Genomic DNA, 21,866 nt, shown 5'->3' with positions numbered 1-21,866 from the left:
TTCTTGCTGAGACCGCTGATGCGAAGCTAGGCTTTGTTCGGTGCTGGTAACATCCCTGCTTCTCCCAACGGTCGGCATTGCCGGGAAGGCTGGTCAATGGGATCAGGCGCTTGCAATTGCTGCAAGGGCATGTGTCCATGCTTAGGACCCTGCCAGCGGTGCGGCTCATAGCGCTTATCTCCCTGCTCACAGCAGCAAGCGGGCTGCAGTGGAAAGGGGTATGGCAGCTATCTCACCTAGGTTCATTGAAGTAAAAGCTACGGGCCTGTCTGTGCTGGAGTTTTGCAGTGAGTTTAGTACACGTGTGTTTGCTCAGCTTCAGTTCTGTTTTCTGGAAAAAAAAAAAAAAAAAAAAAAAAAGCTAATTCTGCATGTTTGTCTTGGCCCTGATGGCATCGTGGGAAGGCTTGTTTTGCCTTGCCTGCAGGTTTCTTTTCTTGCTTGTCCAGAGGGGTCTACAGCTCCTGAGCTGCTCTGCATAAGGACACCTGTGGAAACGTGCTTTTTGAGCAAATATTGAGAGAGATTTTTGGAAGGGTCTGACTTGCTGCTTGCGAGCGTTCACGGGAGTAATCTGAATCTATGCCCCAATTAGGGAACAAGCACATCGTGTGAACAGCTTGGAGCCTAATCAGCTCCTATTTGAAAACAGTTGGAGGGAACTGCTTGCAAAATTTGACTGTGCAGAATTATTCATACTCGTTATTTTGTAAATGGTTTTGAATAGTTAATAGTTTAAAAAAAGCTACATTTGAATTCTCTGTGGATACCTTGTAGAAAGAGACGTTGTACTGTTTGAATAGTCTGTTGCTGTAAAGTTACTCTTAGCTGGTGTTATATTATAAACCCATGGTGGTTAGGTTTATTTAAAAAATAGCTAAAAAAATTATCAGCTCAGCAATACAATTTCTGAGTAGTCTTCAAAAGGATCCTTTACGCTATTGTTAGCTAAATATTTGTAATCTGAAAAAAAGAAGTAACTATGGTGGCCCTAGTAAAAAGTTTATATTAAGGCTAGGGCTTCAGACAGTGACAACAGAGCACATGGTGATTGCGGGGCCTCTATTTTTAGGGATCAGCGCTGTAATTTGTCTGTGTGGACTACCGTGTAAGTGCTGATTTTAAGTTACCAAATGAAGAGTTTGAAGGCAGAAATCACAGAGCAGCAAGCTGCTGTGTTGGCCATATAGGAAAAACAACTTCAAGGGTTTGATCTTAGTGTGTTTACTGGAAAGCCATAATAATTAGAAGTCTACTGTGCAGAGGCATCAGTCACTGTCTTTGAGCAACTGCTCATTCAAGGTCACCTGGGCGGTAACGTCAGTCACGACCGTGGCCAGCGCGCGACGACAGTTCCTCGGCTATGGTGAGTCGCGTGACGTTCCTCCGCGAGCTGCTAGAGCAGAGCTCTGGATGCAGGCTAGCTGAGGTGCGGAGATGCTTGCTTTTCTCCTCTGTTCTTCTTGCTTCTGGAAAATTGAGGACAAGAGGGTGTTTGTTATGTATAGACAGACAGTAGGAACCACTTATTTTGTGGTGCTTCAGCTAATCTTTTTTCACATGTTGTTGGATTTGAGAACCTTAGAGGTGCCTTGAGGTTAAAAAGTCTTTCCGTGAGCTCTGGGGTTAGTCCAGTCTAGACTCCTTCTAATTTGTGTCTTGTGGTTGCTTAAAGCCTGTCTTATGGTTGGAACGTTAATGAGATGTCATCTTGTTGCGGATGCTCCTTTGTCTGATAAGATGTGAACTCGTCCTGCAAAGCCTCCCTTCACGCGGTGAACTTGTACAGTGCCTTTCTTTTACCTGGCTGCCTGTTCCTATGATATTTATAGGAATTTAATTATCCTGAGCCTTTTTCCTCTGTCAGATTTGATTGAAATCAGCTATCAGATTCAGAAGCTATTGAGACAGACAGACACGTACCTGTAGCTGCACAAAGAGGTCACACATGGCTTGCTTTCAGGGGAAAGTAGCCAAAAAATGCATTGCTGTCCTAATGGATTCATTAGAGGAGAATACTTTCTCATGTGTTAGAGTTTAAACCTGCATATTAAATAACTCTCAACGTGGTTTCTTGTGTATGTAAATAAGATGACTAGTTGCTAGAAATGTCTTGGCATAGGTGGCCATGAGGCTGGATTGCTTCTTCAGTGACGGTGTTCTCGTCAAGCATGCCTGCTGTGCATACAATAGATATACTCTAGATAGGAACGTTTTTCAGGAGAGCCACCTATCTTTGCTGTAGTTCTTCATGCTGGCAAAAATGCAAGAATTGGTTATGCCTAGGTGATGAGAGGCAACAGTATTTAAGATCCCACACAAGAAGCATATAAATATCAGGTCTGCTAAGGACCTGCGCCAGGTCTGACCTTAACCTTTTGCACGTTCACTCTGACTTGGCACATGTGCTCCTTCCTTCTACAAAGCTGGCCCTGTATACAGAGTCTGAACCTACTTATCTCTCATCCCAGCTCTTCAGAGAATCAGGTTTGCTACTTTTGAGTCAAAACCAGAGAGGGGAGAAAGAGCCAGGCTCTTTACCGTGTTCTTATGAGTTTTGGAGCAGCCAAAAAAAGCTCAAAAAGTCACTTAGGAAGATTTCTCTGCAGCCAGATGTTTGGTGTGTGTTTGTTTGGTTTTTTTTAACCCTTCTCCTGAAGAGAAAGAACACCTTTGCCTAGCCAGCAACTCAGAAATAAGCCAGCAAAGGAGTTATGTCTTTCAGCCAAAGCTGATTTGTAGCCTGGTTTAGGAAGATCACATTGCAAGGTTTTCCATCCCACAGCTGTGAGAACCTCTTGGGGCTTGGGTGACTCAATCCCAGGGAGCCAAGGGACTCCCAGACTACTGTGCCATTTTCTCTTCAGGGGGAACACGTTACTGTAAGAGATCTGCAAACAATTTCTCAAGACAAGCGTGTCAGCTGACAGTAGTCCTCAGCTGGCCAGGAGAACTACAGCGGGCGGGTACAGATCTTGGGCTGTTTCTCCTCAGGTTCTGCTCGCTGCTCATAGGACATGAGTGCTGTTCTTCACCCTTCAACCTGAAAATCTCCTTGAAGCTGTGATACTGAGGTGTTGGTTTCTTGCACTGCTAAGGTTGAAATCAGAGCACTGCAGGGACCAGAGCAGGTTTTGCAGCCTGGCTTTGCATCTGCTCCAGGTGATAGAAGTCTCATAAAGATGATTAGTGCTCAGCTGGGGTGACTGGTGGGAGGGGGATAAATAGCATACTTTCAATTGGCTTGAATCTGACCTGGGTCAGCACCTTGGGGAGGGGGTTCAAGGCTGGTGGAGAGTGCTGGTGTCCCCATAAACAGGCTGGGTGGGACAGGGAGGTGATCTACTGAGCAGCCTCAGCTGTGTGTCCATCCTTGGCAAGATCAATGCATCTGGCCAGTCTGAGAGCGCTGCCCTCTGCGACTCTGCTGGGCTGTGCCTGTCCTCCTGCTCCGGCCACCTGCCTGCAGCAGATGTGCTGGGGCTGCAGCAGGGGCTGTCCCCTTGGACCTAGGAGCGCCTGGCAGCCCAGTGAGAAGCATGTACTCTGCTCTGGAGGAAATACCCAGGTGCTCTGCCAACACCTGGTGATAGCTGTGTTAGATGAGTTGTAGCTTTTGCAGGAAGAGGCCTGTGATAGGGGTTAAATCCTTGCTTTGGAAAAGTCACGGAATCACAGAATGGTTGAGGTTGGAAGGGACCTCTGGAGATCATCTAGTCCAACCTCCCTGCTCAAGCAGGGTCCTCTAGAGCATATTTCCCAGGATCACATCCAGACGGGTTTTGAATATCTCCAGCAAAGGAGACTCCACTCCCTCTCTGCTTTAGCAGGGTGTTTGCCCCATGCCTGAATTGAAAGCTAATTAGGAAGCCTGAGCCTTCCAAAAGTACCTAAATCTGGATGTTTTCCTGAAGAACAGGAATTGTTTTAGTTTGTGTATGGGTAGGTTTATGCAAGTGGCTGCCTTGTGCAACAGCATAACTGGGGTGAATTTTCCTTGGAGCCAATGGGCAGGATGTCCTTAGTAAACAGCAGTGTTACCTGCACTGCAGTTATTAAAAACCCCTATCACCTTCTCCAAGTTAGTGCTGCTTAACATCTGCTTCTGTAGACGTTGCATGTAAATCTATGTGCTTAGATATGCAGCATATATGTGCTTATGTGTGCAAAACATGTATGCAGTCACTGTGGCTGCAGAGTGAAGCAGTTAGAGAAGCCTGCAGAGAGAGTGCGAAGGGTCTATGGAGAAAAGTCACTTGTGAACTGAATGAGGTAGAAATGCTGTTGGAGAATTAAAGGTCGTGCTAGTATGCGTGTACAAAGTGACTGAGTTAAATCTGGTATTTCTGAAAGTCTGGAATCTCTGCAGCTTTAATAATTTTTTCTTAAATTGTGCATGTGTGTGTGCATGCACACAGGCAGATTGTTTTTAAAAGAAAGAATTGCAAAATCAACTTCAGTCACGTGACCTCACCTTGTCGTCTGTATAGTTTATCAGCAAGGATAGGATGTGCTCATATGGGCACCTGCATGCATCTATGCTGTGTACGTATATGAGAGCTTCTATTATGAGTAACCTAACATGTAGCTGCTACTTTAGGGAGATGATATTTACTTCAATGTGATGAAATTTGAACTAGAAGTCATGCAGTTTAATAAAAATGTGTGGTTTGGATTCTGTGTTCTTCCCATGTGTTTCTAATCTGCTGGGGGGGTTTCAGACATCTGCCAGAACATACAATTTACAAAAAAAAGTTTTAAAACACTCATTTTGCAAGCATAAAGACTGACTTTACAATAGGAAAATGAAATTTGAGAGTAATATCCTTTTTATTGGGATGGAGAGAAACGGAACGGTCAGGGTTTTCTTTCTTTGTCTTTAAAAAGACTGAACTATGTGCTGCTATTCTTCCTCTCTTTGAAATAGTTGTAGAAACTTCTCATATTAGTTTTGCATGTGTTACCACAGTGCTTGGCCAGGCGGTGGAGGAGCGAATATAAAGCAGGCTTTTGTCAAACCTAGCCGTGCAGCCCTTCTCCCGTCAGTCCTTCCTTGCAGGCTGGGGCTGCAGAGTTTGAGGAAACCGTTCGATAGTGGCAATACTTTCCATGTCCCTACCTGATTGTTTTGCACACAAAAATTCTAGCAAAGAGATTACGGTTTGTTTAAAAGATATAAACATATAAAAATAGCCAAAAGAACTGAGCATCTGAGCATGATGGCTGTTGATTTAAGACTATCATCGTCTTGGGTGTTTTAGCAGCTTTATATTTGCTTTATTTTTTTTTTTCTTTTTTTTTAGTCATCTTGGCTGCCTTTTCCTTTCCTGCAGTCCCTACTGCTTGGCTGGTGTTTGCTCTGGATGTACCTTCCCGCTCCATCAAAAGAGTTAGGATGTTTGCACTCGCTCAGAGGGGAGGAATGCAGACGAGTCAATAGTAGAGTGCTGGCTCTGCGAAAGGCCGGAGGTTTAAGAGGGTCTGGGCTAGCGGCAGAGAGGAGAGTTTGAAGTTGAAGAGATCTTAAGGAGGGAGGAAAAAAAAAAAAAAAAGTTGCAAATACTCTGTTGCAAAGGACTGGAGCGTATGATTGTACCACGTTCACAGCAGCCAGCGTTAAGGCCGCTTGTTCAGAGCTCTACGGCAAGGATGAGCCGAAAGCGAGGAGCCCTTTCTCACCGCCTCTTCCTCGGGGTGGGTCAGGCTCCTTTACGCTATTAGTCGTAATAGTTAGTAAAAGCATTTGTCAGCTTTGCAAGGCAGGCTGCGGAGCACGCAGCCGATGCCGTCTGGCGGTTCGCGGCAGCAGACGTGAGTCAGGGCGAAGCCGGACGCGTGCCCCGGTAAGAGCGTGGGACGGACGCTGTCTCCTGCCCTGCCCGACCCGACGCGGTCCTGGGGGAGGACGGCAGAGGCCCTCGCCTCTTCAGCCTGCCTTGTGCTGACAAAAGCTTTAAACTGCAGATGTCTGCAGTCCGGTTCGTGGTGCGCTGACCACCTCTACCTTCAGCTCTATTTTTTCTCCCCTTTTTTCCCCCCTTTTCTGCCTCTCTTTCCCTTTTTCCCCTCCTTTTCTCCTTTTTTCTCACTTTGTCCCTTTTTCTTTTTTTCCTTGCAGCCTATATTTCCTATTATTTGTTGGAGAAAAGCAAAATCAGTTAGCAACTCTGGCAAAACACGCTGCTAGCTGATCTTGCAACAACTGCTCTGTAGATGTGATGCTTACTGTAAGCCTGCCAACGTGCCTGTTTTCCGAGCTGCCTGTTTCTTAAAGTTTTTTTCTCCTCCCCTCTGTCACCCTTAAATTCCTGGATCTTAATTAAATGACAGGTTGTTAATCTGTCTTATCTGGGTCCTTCCACCCATTTGATAAATTTTCGAACAAAAGCTGCTCTCCCAGGCCTAGACATGAGCTTTCGGCTGGGAAAGACGAGCTGCCCGCTGTAGGCAACGCTCTTTTACGGCTTACGGTGGGCGGCGCGGGCGCGAGCGATACGCGCGTGGCGCTTCGTCTGAGCGCTGCCGCCCCCTTCGCGGTCAGTGAGGTTCAAGGTTGAATAAGGTTAGGTACAGTTGCCTCAAAACGTAAAACAGCCCCAGAGCTTTTCAGCTTCTTTAAAGTGGTGATTGGATGGATGTCTGTCTGAAAGGATGAAAGTTTCATTGAGGTGACGTGCCTAGGGTGGCATCGCATCCAAAAGGGGAACCAGCGCGAGGAAGATGGAGAATACAACTCGTATTTTCAGTGCTCTGTGAATAGTCTTGAGGTTTGGGAAGGTGCCTTGCTATTAGCACAGGACCCAGGAAAAAAAAACCCATTACATTAAAGGCCAGGCCATGCTCACTTTAACCATCTCTGAGGATGCTTTTCCATCGCTTGTAGTCAGGAGAAAAATAACGCGAGGCGCGATGGCAGCAGCTGTGCCGCTGGGTTTCACGCTGGACTGGGACAAAGCGTGGCTTGGGGCCGACGGGGCGGGCGGCTGGGCCGGGGGCTCACAGCTTGGCCGAACTCGGTCGAAGCGTTTCTTCGCCTCCCCTTCCTGTTCTGCTCGAGGCATCGTCAGCGTCCATGCCCCGAGCGAGATGCGGGGAGCAGAGGGCAGGGGCGACGACGTTAAAGCTGCAGGTAGAGATATTACGTGGGATTGGGAAGAGAAAAGGGGCTGAGTGCTGCCAGGATTTGATTAGGATTCTATGGAAAGTTGCATGAATTATGCGTGTGTAATTAGGAATGATTAATGGATTTGACAAACTCCAGCCATTTGGAAAGGGAAGAAAATCCTTTGTCCATTACAAATAGGAAATTCTCTGGAATTGTGGATGGGTCTGTCCGTCGTCTGTAAAGCGCTGTTGTGTAAATAATCCATACTGCTGATTAATAATTTGTGTATATTGTCGTTGGGAATTAGCTCTGCGCTGTCATTTGAACAAGAATGGACTTTGGCAGAAGCTCTGGCTTCTCATGTGCTTCGTCGCCTGATGAGGATGCTCGGAGTTGTGCCCACGGCTCAGCTGCCAGCTGAGGAGCGCTTCCCGCGGCGCGGGATGTTATTTATGTTGCGCGGGTACAAGATCCAAGGCTGGAGGGGGGAAAAGTAGCCGCCTAGAAATTAACCTCGTATTAGCGTCTCCTCCTCTGTTAATGGCTCAAGAGCTTGACGGGTATTTGGGTATTGGCAGAGCGAAGGCTTCTTCAGGGGAGCTTTCCAAAATTAGAAAAGCCATCTGGCTTTTGTTCTCTTAGAATCGCTTGTCTTTTATTCCAGTAAGGAGTCGGTTGCTAAACTACTTGTAATTTGTATTGCAGCGTTATGCTGACAGACCTGTCACAGTCAGAGCGATAACACGCCGTGGACTGTGCAAACACAGAAGAAGTAGAGCCCCTTGCTCCAAAAAGCCTGTTTGCTGAGAAATAGCCACGGAGAGGGCTGACCTAATCTGCGCAGCGGTTAGGGATGGAGGAAGCACAACGTGGCATTGCCTGACCCTCAGGCTTACCGGCCCGGAGGGGCCGTTTCTCCATCCACCGTAGCAAGGATAGGTGTTGAGGAGAGCTTTGAGCAGGGTTCGGGTAAGGCTTGAAGGGAAAAAGGCGGAGGGGAGCTCAAGCGAGGGGGAAGAGGGGCAGGGACAGCACGTGGAGACGTGGCCTGGCGAGGGGGCTGCAACGGCGTTCTGCCCGGCTGCGTGGTGAGCGTCGCCCTTCGCTGCCACCAAAGACTTCAGCCAGGACCAACGAGAAATTAATTTAATTTGGCCCTAATAGGAAACTATGCTCTTTCCTGGGGTTACAAAATATGAAGGTTGAAAATAACTAAGGAGGTTAAATACCTTTGAGCCCAAGGGCTTGTTTTCTTGTTGTTTCTGTGGTCAGGGGAAGGGGGTGTATGGGCTATCCAAATAATTGTTACGGTTTTACCACATCAGAAGTGGTAATGGGTTAGCTTGGGGATGGAGGGCAGGGTTGCTTAGGGTGCCTCTGCTCCCAGGTGGAGAAACTGTTGTCAGCTCTAACAAAAGGTTTTTGCTTGAGGAGGCCATATTTGGTTTTAGGGAAACTTCTCTCCATTTTTTGCATAGTTAAACTCGGCTTTTCTAAAAAGGGACTCAGAAGAGGTTCCTATCTAAGTGCCAAAAGCCGGGGGGAGCCCTTCTTGTGGTTAACTTGAGCCCAAGCAGGGAAACAGCAGAGGTCTCACAGCAAAGCTGCTCCATGCGTTTCTGCAGCCCCCCTTTGCTTGGGATGAGAATGCAAACATCCGGGTTGTATTTATCCAAACCACCAAGTATTTGTAGCTGACTCATGACTGCTTGTGAGTCAAGACCTTTTTTGGAGCCAGACCTCCGACTATTGGCTTTCTGTTTTGTACTGAAAATTATTTGGAAGCCCAAAGGATGTCATTTAGGTCCCAGTCCCTCAGCCTGAGGTCTAGGAGTTGTTGAAGGCCAGGTGAACTGGCTTCCCGCAATAGCCGACGAGAACAGTTAGGGAAGCAGGTAAGCAGAGCTCTGGGGAGGCTGTTGGAGGTGGCAAGGGCCATTGGCAAGGCTTTGGCTGACCCCCATCGCTTGAGTTTGGCTTCTCTTCTGAAACAGATGTTTTTAAGTGAAGGACTCTTGGTTGATGCTAGTTAAGGATGCAGTGACTGAGAAGGTATCATACCTTTGACTAAATGAGGTATCCTGCTGCACTGGCAAAGCTGTGGGTGCGGTGAGCTCTAGATTGCCCCTTGCTTCTCTGGCCCCTTTGCTGACTTCCCCAATATCACCTTAATTCCCCTGTGCACAGGCAAGGAGTTGTTCAGAGCTTGGATTAGGACAGCTGCCATGTCCTTAGCAGAGAGTCTCCATTCACAGGCAAGTGCTAATGACATGTTTTATCAAGTGGAACATCTGAGACCTGGCAGGCCCTCTCTGAGACACAGGGATTATGTTTTTTGGAGACTCTCTGGTGGCTGTGATTTCAAAGCTTCCACTTAATCATAGACTCGCACTGAACTTCTGCCACTCTTTAGCTACCTGACTTGGTTTGCATTTATGGAACCAGTGAGTTTTTATGTCATAATAAAAGAAAACACAGCAACATCCCAATTGCTTCTAATAGTTTTTACAATTTTTTTGTTACAGTGGTACGAGTACTGGGCCTGTGGTTATTCAGTTTAAATGTGGGAGTTTAAAAAGACCCATGAAGCAGTATTTATTTTTATTGATGGTAAGAGTCTCTAAGACTTCTGTTGAAATGCACTAAAACAACAGTCCAGTTAATTATTAGTGCATTGCAGTGAGAGCCCCGAAGAATTCCAGTATTTATGGAGCTGCTGCCAATGCCAGATTAAGTCACTCTGATTATCCTCGCCAGCTGTTTGTTTTGTTGAACCACAGCAGTTTCTCCAAGTTACTGAAGTTGATGTCATTGGAAGTGATGTGACATTTTTGCACACATATAGAATAAGTGTTAAAAAATGCTCCAGAAAAGCTTTTCCAGTCTTGTCTGGGAGCTGACTGGGGAGTTGAATTAAACTGGCTTGATGGAACTTAATCCATAAAGCAAATGAGTCATCCGGCATAAATGGCTTTACCATAAATGTCAAACAAATTCTTACTGGTTGTGACAGTTAGCACTTACATCTGTTTGGAGCAAATAAAAGCCTCACAGTTCACAATCATTTTCATAAATGTGCTGTCTTGCTTCTTCCTCTTCACTGAAGTTTCTATGAATAAAAATTGAAATTTGATTTATTTCACTTTTTTAAAACTAGCTCTTCTAGTGGATGAAATAGAGGTAATTTTCAGACAAAAATGACCTTTTTTCCGCCTCAAATTTTTGTCAAAATGGGAAACTGCAGTTGTCTCTCGTGTGTGGCGAAGTATTCCAGTTATTCAAACATTATGTGTGAAATATTCCAGTTTGGGCTATAAGTTTGTTCCAGTAGAGAAAAAATCCACACCAGGGAGGCTATGCTTCCAGCTGGCACCCGAAGGCAGACTGTTAGGGAGGCCACATGTCCGAAATGAAAGAAGCCCAAGCCGCCGTTTCTGCATTGCTCCCACCAGGCAGGATGGTTAGCCAGCAGCTTCCACTGCCCTGCAGGCCACCACACTGATTGCTGCAATTGGTTCTTGTGTTTTTGGGGATAATATTCTAAGAAAATATTTATCAAGTTGCTTAAGGAACATTTAGGGCCAAGTTTATAGTAGCCCTAAAAAAAAAAAAAAAAAGAAATATACAGGTGTCTCAGGCTTTACACCAGTGACACAGGTTGGGCCCCGATGGGGAGAAGATCCTGCTAGGGTGCCTTGGTGATGCTGCTCACTGCCCTTTGCAGCTTTGAGTGTGACTTGTTTTTACAAACCCTGGGAGGCTGTTTAATGGATATGGACTCTTGGCAGTGTCCCACCAACTGACCTGCTATCCATACTCCAGGGATGGACTGCAGCAGGCCTGGAAGCGCTTTTTTGAGCCTTCTGTGTGCCCAGACAACCAACTTGTTAACGTGCCAAAAGACGGACTTGCCACGCAGTCTGCCTGGATGGACAGTGGTGGCGTATGCCATGCTGCTGATTTCTCTTTCAAAGCAATACCAGTGCACTTAACTGGCTTCCTCCCTGGCTCAGGAACTTTGTTGGAAAATAGGTCTTAAAAACCTAAATTACTTGGCTGGTAAAATCTTCAAACCGCTGTCTTCGTACAATTGTATGTTATCTGTCTTACAAAGGCTTCACAGAAAATCTCTAGCTGGGGTGTGTGTAAAGGGGAGTTAAATTAGTAGGGTTTTTTTTTTTTTTATATCTCTGCTCTTGTTGAAAGAAGCAGGCACTGAAATAGGAGAGAGGCTTGAATATTCTGTGTTACCATAACGGTGAAACAAATAGGTGCCTCAGCGTAAAGAGTGCAAAGGGAGCGGAGCTGGCTGCCGCCTTTGTCAGTCCACCCTAGGGCTGGGGGACCGCTATCTCTTGGCAATATTTATTAGCGGCAACACACTTGAGAGGACACAAAAGGTTTGCAAACCTCCCAGCACAGCTTGCTCTATTTAAAGTCAGCTTTTTAAATCAAAGAAATGGAGGTTCTTGACAGTGGAGCTTTGTGCATCTTTTGTGAAGTTCAGATAGTGGGGCTTTTTATTACAGGCTAAATTAGCCCATTTTATTGTTTTGCACTGAAGGATGAGGTCAGTTGACGAGGAATCTTGCTAACAAGGTTTTACTCCTGTCTTCCTTTTATAAGTGTTAACACAGGGTATCCACCAATGCCTGGCAGTTGCTGTTAATGAAACAAGGATGAATGGTCTTGCAGCCCCTTGAGTCTCTCCTCCTTCCCCTGCCATTAACTGCTCAACCCATCTCAGTGTACGTGAGCTCAGACAACGACCCCTAGGGCTCTCATTCCTCCAAAATCTGGTGTGTTGATTTTCCATACGGTTTTATGTGCTTGCACGTTGTCATTGGAGCAACAACAGAAGGATGAACTCTGCTGGGCAGGGTGATTGATAGGATTTGAAAAGGAAATGGGAAAATAGCAGGCATGTTGAGGGACATTCGTGGAGCATAGTGAGCCCTGAAGGAGCAGTTTGATGCGGCGCATGCTTTTTTCTGGCACCCTTAGCATACTAATTTTGTTCAGTTACACACTGATTTTCTTAGGCTCTGAACTCAGAGCTAACAGGAGACTTCCTTTGTTCTTCCTCCTACCGGTCAGCTTGGCAGCGACTGCAGGGCCAACGTGGTCCTTGGTGTATTGAGCATTGCTCAGTGTTTCAGCCATGGTCCCCGGGTCCTGGTCTTGCAGACAATGTCCCTTCCAGCTGCTGGGACATCCCTTTGCAAGAGAACTCAGCTCCTGTTTTGCTGCATGAAAGCAGCTGAGGATTGAGCCAGGATTTCTTCCCATACGTACCTCAGGACCTGCAGTCAGCTGAGCCTAAAAGCAAACTTAGCTTTAAAAAATTCTCTTCCGCTTAACCTTTTGCACTGTGTTTAGCCAACATGCCTTTCTGTGCTTTATCTGCTCCTCAAGGAAACAGAATTTTAGTTCTGGTCACTTATAGGATATAGACTATCAGCTCTCCTTGAGGTGTAAATCCATGCTTATCAGGAAGAAAAAGCTTTCAGCCTTCCTTCCTTGCCTCTTGGAGACAAGTATCAGGTCTGCTTTTGTGGCTGTTTTATTTCAACTTATCCCAGGACAGAGGGACACTCCACAAAGCTTTATGGAACCTGGGCAGTTTTAACCACCAAGCTGAGAGAAGGGCACACAGGGCCTAATTCAGTTGACAACGAAGGATAGAACTGGTTGAGACCCCGTATGGGGAAACGGAAGCTAAAAAGATATTCACGTCGCCAACTGAAGCAAATTACTTTAGCAAGGTAAGCTACAGGATGCTGGGCAAGCATCCTGTACCAGAGACACCTCCAGTGGAGCAACCTGTCTTGCGTGTCCTGAATTGCCCTTGGAGGAGCTTGTCCCTCCAGCGCAGATGGGACTGATGTTATATGGTGTGAGCAACCCCCCAGCTCCCCCAAATCTGTTTGACACTGTGCAAGGTTGCTGTGAGCACACCATAACTCGGTTCCCTGTGCAGATCTCACTATCGGTCATACTGCGGTTAATATTTTGTGAGAAAAATGCTTGGTGTTTTCTGACTGTTCTCCTAATGTTGCATCCCCACTTTGGTGGTTAGACTGAAAAAAACATGTGACAATAGCGACAAAAATAAACTCCCTAAAACGAACAAGAAGAAACGAGAAGGGGGATGAAAGACTTTTTCTGATCTAAAACAGTAATTGAAAACCACTTTGCAGACATTTCTGTTAATTTTGAAAAGGTTAGTCACGGGAAATTGTGACTAATAAGCTTAAACTAATACTCAATTTTAGGATAGCTTGCATAATTGTTGAGAGCTGCCCAGATATTGCAGAGAACGAATATGGAGAAATGAATGCAATAACATGGAGCAGGGCAGGATGGGTCTGGGTCCACACAGCTCCTTGCAATCCTTTCTACCTTATGGACTTCTGCCAAAAAAGTAAACAGCTTTTTTTTTTTTTTAAAGTGAAGTAGGTGGTGTTGGTAGTGTGCGTTCATATGGCATCACGTGCCGATCGCTTGGAGGGCTGAATTCCTCCCTGGGCCTGGCTCCTCCCACAGATGGAGTGGGCGCAGCTTGCATGCACAAAAGCAGATCTGGCCTGTTGTTTCAAAAATATACTTTGGTTTTCCATGGGGCTTTTAGACGTTTTGGCCAGACTCCATTCTGAGCTTCTGGTTCCTATTATGTGCCCAAGTCATCCTCCCAGTTTTGCTGTAATGTTGCTTTTTTTTTTTTTTTCCCTAATGCCTTAGCAATATTTTTCTAATATTAAATGAGACTTTTTCCCCTAATTAAAGTATCAGTTCTAATAATCCAAGTAGTAAAATCTTTTCTTATGTAACTGTCTACTGGATAAAATGTTTTTTGGCATAAAGGTTGAGCAGTGCTATGGTTCTTTAGAATACTAAATAGCAATTTTGATCTGACCTTTGGGCTTCGGCTATGCTGTGCTTAGTTTGTTATATATCAAGTGGTCCTCAAGCAGTCACAGTGCCTAATAAACTCGCTGTGCACCTGGTTTTCAATAAGCCACTTCCAATTTCTCCCTCATTTTCTGCTTATCAGGCGTATTTCTAATTTGTTTCGATGTTTGGCACTCTGCTACGGGTGGAAAATTGAAGTGAGGCAAGATTTGTAAAGAAGAGGTGATTTCTTTTATGAGACCAGCTGATACGGATGGGAAAAGCAGATGAGCCTTTAGGCCAGCGAACACCGTTTCAGACCGGGCGCTGCTGTCGCAGCAGCTCCAGAGCCATGCAAAGTTGCACGGGCTGTTTGCAGTCAGGCAGAACTGCGGAAGTATTTGTTTCACGCAAGCATGTCGCTCCTGATTTGAAGTGTATAGAGCCCTTTGCCCTGCCGTTGTTGTACTCGCGTTGCCTAGGGCTGTCAGCGCTGTCAAATGGGCAGGGGCAGGACTGAGCCTGTCCGGCAGACGGATGGGTGGTGACCTCTCTCCAGATAGGATTATCTTCTTGGGAAGGTGCATCTGGGATGAAGCCGCGAGCGCGGCCGCTTCACGCCTTGCGGAGCAGCCGGAGCTAAGTGGCTGCTTGACACGGCCCCGAGACGAAGGGCTTTTGTGGCTGGCTTGTCTCAGGCGAAGTTCTTGAACAGCTCTGCTGCGTGGGGAGGGGGGGACAGCCCCGTAACGGCTTTTGCTTTTAATTTCTCAGCGGCGTTTTATCCCCTTGGCCTCGGGCTCGTGGCTCTAAGCGTGCAGTCTCCCTCATGCTGGTGCTTTCCTTCCCCTGCAGGGCGACATCCAGCAGCTCCTGATCGTGGCGGACCCCAGAGCAGCCCACGATTACTGCGAGCACTACAGCCCCGACTGCGACACCGCCATCCCAGACTCGCCCCAGTCCCAGGACCCCAACCAGGACGAATACGTAAGTAGAAAGGACGCGTCTTCTGTACGTGCGGGGGAAGAACCCGCCGAGGAAGCAGAGGGGTGGGGATGAAGGCTGCCTTCAGTGTCAGCCTACCTGTCAGCCAGCGGCGGGCCGGGCTCCGCAGACTCGCTTCTGTTCAGCGTTCCTGCGAATCATCCGTAAGTCATCGGCGTGTCTTGATTTTCATTCTCCTCCTGTGGTTACGGCGTCGTTTGGATAACGAAATCGATGGGAGCGCTCAAGTTGAAACCCTGCCATTTTTTTTTTTTTCTTTCTTTCTTCTGGTCTACTGACCTCAACATGTTTTGTTCCTCTGCGAGACCGAGGCCGTGTAGCCAGCGTGGGCACCCCAGAGCCACTGTTGCCACCCGTGAAGCAGAGCTTGTTTTTAGGGCTCGCAAGTTCTGATCTCAGCTCTGCTGCTGCCTCGGTTTTTGCCCTCAGGAGTTTTGTTTCATTTTTGTGCTCCTTCTGTTTCCAGCGAATAACAAGTATTTGCTTGGAGTTCAAAAGCCAACAGGAGACAGAGCCTGAGCTGCAGCTGAAAAACTGACTTTCCCTCACCGGTGAAATCGCATGCAAAACTAGCACCTATTTCTAAATTTTAATTTTTTATTCTTCCACATTTAAAAGATTAAGCAATTTTTTTTTTGATGCTATTTGAAAAAGCAGGTATGAGATGGGGGAATCCTATTTGCCTACGAGTTTGCCATTTCAATTTTATTTTGATAGAAATGTTCCAAGCTGGTGTGTTCTCCTATGTAAACTGCCATGCTGTACAGCTGCACTGCACTAGATAGGTTTTAGCCAAAGATCCTTTTATTTATTTATTTATTGGAAGACGGCTACAGAATACCTGTTTACTTCTGCTGCCAATTAGAAGTGTCTGAGTGGGCTTGATTTCCAGAAGGCTCCTTATAGCCATCACCTGAAATTTACACTTTTTTTTAAGGGATCTTGGGCTCACTCACACGAACTAAACTGTCTGGCATCCTCAGTCGCTTCTGAAAACCTTGGCTGCTCTCGCTGTCTGATTTGCAGGCACGCACGCGCCTGCTCGCTCTTCCTTTCGGCTGGTCCTGTGTCTGTGGACTTCTGCCGAATCCCCACGAAGCTGCGATGCTCCTGCTCAGACAGGGGTAGGGTGTGAATTCAAAACCTGCCTGCACCTCGAAGGGTTTTCGGGCTCGCCGGTGCGGGGTCTGGCAGCTCGCGGAGGCAGCTGGCGCCCGGTCCCGTCCAGCAGCCGGGTTGTTCTGCAGCACTGCCGAGCGAGGCGCAACCACGGTCTCTGCGCAGCAGGGAAGCGCCGTAACTGCTCCGCCAGCGCGCTTCTGGAGAAACAATAAATAAGTAAAATAAAATAGACTCCAGTATGGTCAAAATATGGGGTAGTAGGAAAATAAAACTCTTCTTTTGGAGCCAGCAGTTCAACAAGGGCTGGCTTGTCTGCGCAGGGCCGTGTTGCTCTGCGGAGCTCTGTGCAAGAACAACTATTCCATGTGCTGGCGTCTCCTGCCAGTGAGACCAATGGACTGGCTAAGAAATTTGCCATGCCCAGCTGTAACCAAATGTTTTGTTTGTTTTTCATTTTGAAGAATGACTGACGCCTTGTGGAAAACTCTGAAAATATCTTGTTTTTGAAGCCATTTGGACCGCAGGCTGCGGGTGGATAGGAAGTCACACGTATGCTGTTATTACAGTCATATGAATGAAAATAGCAATGCTGCTTCTCCGAGTGGCTGCATAATTCAAGTTTTTTTCATCCCCTCTCTGAATACGTGAGATGTGACCTAGAAGGTCTCAGCAATTTGCGATGTAAAAAAATAAAAAAACCATAGCTTTTTTTTTCTTTTTTTGTTTTTTATTGTGTTATCACGAGTGACTAAATTCCATCAGGGTGGGTTCGTCCTCTCTCTGTTAAAGGAGAACCTGCCGCAGGACTATGAGACATTATCGGTGATCTCAATTCTCAGTAATTTTCAAAGCAGCTAAAAGCCCTGACCAGGCTGCGTGTGAAAGTGTCACAGAAGCTGGTGAACGAGAGGAAGGGAAACACATTGGTGTATGGGTCTGCACCACAGAGTAGCCCAGCTGACATGAAATCAATGCCCTCTAGAAAGAGGAGGCGCGGGATGCACTGGGGTGCTGCCTGTTTATTTCCTGCTTCTTGTGGTCTCTTTGCAGTACACTGATGGGGAGGGAGAAAGTGATACTTATTACTACGAATACCCCTACTACGAAGATGTGGATGAAGCTGTAAAGCCAGAAGCGCCCACCACCAAACCTAGCACTTCTGAAGCGGCTGCTGGAGAAGGACCTGAAACCAAGCAGGTACTGCTGTGGAGTCCTTGCAGAAATACGGTCAATACATTGCACCTTTATGGAGCAATAAGTGGGGGGAGGGAGGAGAAGACGTAGATATCCACTTAGTTTCTCTGATTCTGGTGTTTTAATTCTTTTTTTTTTTCTGCGATAGGACTACCCTGCCCCCACTCAGTCCCCTGATGGAGTGGACCCTGGCAAGGAGACGAAGGAGGATCATACTGTGGACGACCCCCTTGTGGATGAGTACAACTATGAAACCATCAACGAGGAGTACTTTACACCTCTGCCTTATGAGGATATCAACTACAACGAAGAATTAGACCCCCAGGGTGGACTTACGGAAAATGCTGTTGAAGCTGAGCTCCCCACTAGTACAGTCATCACCTACAATGAGACCGATGTAATTTTTAACGAATGCTTTTTCATTCACTTTGATTTTTATCAATTCTGGTATTTCATAGCCCTCAGAGAAAGGCGATGTGATAGTCCATATGGTAAAGCTTTAAGAGATTTGGGCAGCTGTTGGAGTAGGGAGTTTCTTGTAAAATAGTATCACTCCAGACACTTATGGGTGTGGAGTACAGATATGTAGAATTTGGTTGAGGATTATTCCCCTGGAAAAATCCGTTCTTACTGACATCAGCATTTCCTGTGAGAAGCACTTCTGTGACAAAAAGAAAAATAAGGGGTAGTGTAAAAATCTTAAGACAGACCATTTTATTACAAGAACCATTGCTATAAATCCTTAAAATGTTGATTTGATAGGGAACATCAGTATTTTTCATTTTGCTGCTCTCAGTGCATAGTATTTTGACATTTTTCAGGTTGTAGCTTTTAAAAATTTTTCACCATTCAAAAAAGCCACCTTGATTTCAAACTATTAAAATTGTGGACAGATATTCCATTTTGTGCACAGAGCTGCTAAAAAATGGTATCACTCCAGTTCCCTCAGTTGACGTTCTGTGGAGCAATTACATTTTTAGTTACCCACGCTTAATATGCTTCAACTGAATCATGTTTTTACTTGTGACTGTTCTACCCTTTAGACTTACGCAGTTGTTGCTTTTTAATATTGATGCTCAAATAGATGAATATTGCTCACATCCTCAGATCATACTGAAATAAGTTTCCATACACCTGCGCATCTGTGTATCTCATCATGCAAGGAAATAACTTCATGTTAGACGAGGCATCTTTTTCATTGTCCAGGATCATCAGCAATTGGATTCAATGGTGGGATAATATTTCCCGAGAGATGTGTTTGAGCTTGGCGGTTTTGCGGTTCCTACTTGAATAATAATAGTAATTTAGTTATGGCACTGTCAAAAATCAAACCTTTCTGGGACACAATGAAGGGTGGCAAAAGAGTCAGCAAAAGGTGGTTAGAACAATTGGAGTTGGACCTGCAAGCTCGAATTAAGTGGAAAGTGTCCAACCAAAGAGCTGCACAGCTGGAGCAAGACAGGAGGGGAGCCAGCTCCAGCTGAGGGCTGATGGCAAGACAGAGATCGAGCCCAGTCAACTGGGGATAAAAACTGCAGTGGAGGAGGAGATTGGACTGTCCAAAATGACACACAGAGAGAAATAAAAAACACTCTAGTGTATTGAGGAAGTGAACGCCAACCTGAGAGAACCAATGGATGAGAAACTTTCTTGCTTCCTGAAAAAGAGCCAGAGATCTTTGGCCCAGATAGAACTTTCTAATAGAGAGGAATTAAAAATTGGATATGCTGACCTTAAAAAAACCAAAAAAACCAAAAAACCAAAAAAATTGGAAAGAGGAAATAAGAGGATCAAAGGCCACTTTAGTTGTTAGGACAAAGAAATTGAAGAGGAAGAAAGTTCAGGTAAGGAAATACACTGCAAAGCTTTCCTTTGTGAAAACTCAGCCTGCTTGCAGCAAATCATCTTAAAGGTGAGGGAGGGAACAAGCAAATTGTCTGCCTCAAGCAGCTCAGCAAGAGCCAGCAGTGAAACAGGGAAGGCTGTAAGACTGCTCCTGGGATGGCTGGTGGTTCCAGTTGATCAAGTGAATCATTTAGCAGAGGAGCAGAGAAATGGATGCAGCTGGCCCTGCCAAGGGGACCTTCCCATGCACCAAGGTGAAAGCTAATGCAGTGTGACGTAGCAAAGACTCCCAGATAGTGACAGCCTGTGGTATGACTACCCAAGAGGATATGTGTTTCAAGATTTACACCTGGAAGTGGAAGCAAAAGGCGCTGCAGGCGGCCTTGAACTCTTAGGAGAATTGAATCCTTTAATCCTGCAGCAGACCAAGCTGCTTATGAGCATTATGGCAGTGAGGATCAGGAGTCTTGTGCCTCTAATTGCCTGCCTGCTACCTGTTGTTAGAAGTAGGATTTCAGTAGGAGATAATGGACTGCTGAAGTGATTCAGCTGGTTAAAAAAGCAAACATCATTTCAAAAGTTCCTCTTCTAGTTTAGGCAAGAGAACAGTGCTCATTGCCACGAGTGAGCACGGCCTAATTTGGAGTAGTCCCAGGTTTCTGCTTGCAGCCAAGGAAAGGCAGACTGAGCCCTTAAACAGCAGAGCCTGTGCCGGGTAGCCGTTAGCGTGAAGGTGCAAACGTGCAGTATGGAAGAGGTGAGGCTAAGAGCCGCCATATCCTCTTACCTGCCAGGCGGTGCCATTCCCCGAGGTCAATGTAGGAGACAGGTTATGGGATCAAACAGGATAATTCTGGTCTGGTGCAGAATAGTGATTCTTAGCATCCATTCACAGACCTGTGAGGAGATCAGGATGTGTCGGCTACTGTTGAAGGTGACCTGTCTGTATTCTCGGGAAGACTGTAGTTCCTACAGTGAGAATTATAAGGGAATTTAGTTTGACAAAAATGAAACGTTCTGGAGGAAGGTTTAGTCAAGGAACTCTTGTCCAGGCTTGGATTTCACTGTGGCTAATAGCTGCGTGATAAATGCCAGTGAAGCAATTCTGAGACTCAGCGTGCAGCAATGCTCCCGTGAACACCAGCAACTGGGGACAGATATTTTGTTTGTTGCCTGCTCTTCATCAAGCAGTTTGCTTTACTTGTCCAGATGTACGTACCAGGGCTTCATACCTGCCTTGGTTTCCCAAAAGGGAAGATTAAAAGGCGATTTAAATGAGACTGTTAACAACTAAGGAGAATTGCAATATTTTGCATGATAATTTTGACCTCGTTTTCCTTCTGGACTACTTACTGATTCAGATTTCCTACTAGCATTTTTGAAAGATTATTCTTCAGGGTTTCCTACCACCACTAAGTGCTGCAGATCTCAGCATGTGGAACCTTTCCCCTGTCCAGTTATTCAGAATATTATATCTTTACATGCAAATTGATTTAGAGGTAATAAGCAATATATCAAAACAGTCATTTTGAAGTTAATGATAAATGCTATTTGAAAGAGCTTACTATGTTATTTCTGAAAGCTTTATAACAAGATATACAGGTTTTAAGGTTTCAAAATGCAAACCTAGGTAATAGGTTTTGAACAGGATAAAAGAGGTGTGATAGTGCAAAATCTATTTACGTGGAACAAAGGAAAAGCAATGCTAACTTTTCTAATTTTTTTAGTTGAGAGCTGCCACCAAGTTGTCGTTTGGAAAAAAATAAGTCCTTAAATATAAGCTGCAAACTTCTGCTATGTCACAAAATGGATCTAGAAGCAGCTCTAGTCTATTCTCTTTTTATAGCTCTAGTCTATAGCATAATGATATGCTATCTACTACCATTTTCAAAAAGATTTAGAGTCCACTTATGAAATGTGTCAGAACCTGTAACCAACCTCTGACCTCATCCAGGCTTTGGTTAAGAACAGTGGCTAGAGATTTTTACGTGAATTACTGGCAAAGAAACTTGCTTTTAAGGCTTCCTACTCTTTACTATGAATGGACAATTCACTATATGCTATAAATCAGTCAAAATCATTTTCCAAATGGCTTTGAGAAGTTGGCAATAGTATAGCAAATGGAAGGAGGAGGAGAGAGCTGCAAGGTGTTGAGAAAGGACTTTTCTGCTGCAGGGTCAAGGCTATGAAATTTTATGTTGCCCTTTTGGATCATACCTCTGTCCCCAGTTTTTCAGTTCTCTGATCCAGAAAAATATGAGACGGTGATTTGTCATGAATTTTTCCCCATTAATCAAATGATCAAACGGGCAGGGATAGGAAGTGATACAGAAGTGGCTAAATCTCTGAATATTTGCAGCCAGAGAGAGTTTTTTAAGGCTCTTTCCCCTATTACTGATGGATTTTCTGGTAGAGCAACACGTGGATATTTAAGAAAAGATACCCTTATAGCAATTGCCAAACTAGAATTTCTGCTAAGAACACATGGTATTTGCGGAGGTGAGAGAAAAAAAAAAACAAACCAAGCCCAAGCGGTGGTGAGTGACTGCCTTAGATTTTGGTTTATTCTCATTTCAAAACCTCTTGCACATTAGCTACAGATGCTCACGCTTATGGATTCTGAGCAGTTTTGGCACAGACACAAGGTCTGGAAGTGATGGTGGCATTTAACAGTAATTTTGGATTCTTAGTAATGAGCATATAA

The 21,866-nt window shown here is 45.5% G+C and overlaps 1 protein-coding gene across 2 annotated transcripts in view; it reads left to right on the top strand.

Annotated features, from left to right (window-relative positions):
- The window catches only part of COL5A1 (collagen type V alpha 1 chain), a 177,191-nt gene that overhangs the window by 62,685 nt on the left and 92,640 nt on the right, over positions 1–21,866 (top strand). For both annotated transcript variants that reach the window (XM_009665728.2, XM_009665729.2), the window contains exons 5-7: positions 14,852–14,983; positions 17,174–17,320; positions 17,466–17,714. In XM_009665728.2, coding sequence (XP_009664023.2) covers positions 14,852–14,983; positions 17,174–17,320; positions 17,466–17,714 — 528 coding nt within the window. The remainder of the gene's footprint in view (positions 1–14,851; positions 14,984–17,173; positions 17,321–17,465; positions 17,715–21,866) is intronic.

The sequence above is a fragment of the Struthio camelus genome, chromosome 20 (genome assembly GCF_040807025.1).
Source record: "Struthio camelus isolate bStrCam1 chromosome 20, bStrCam1.hap1, whole genome shotgun sequence".
In the NCBI taxonomy this organism is placed as follows: Eukaryota; Metazoa; Chordata; class Aves; order Struthioniformes; family Struthionidae; genus Struthio; species Struthio camelus.
The sequence above is the reverse complement of the archived record's forward strand: the minus strand, read 5'-3'. Positions and strand labels throughout refer to the sequence as shown.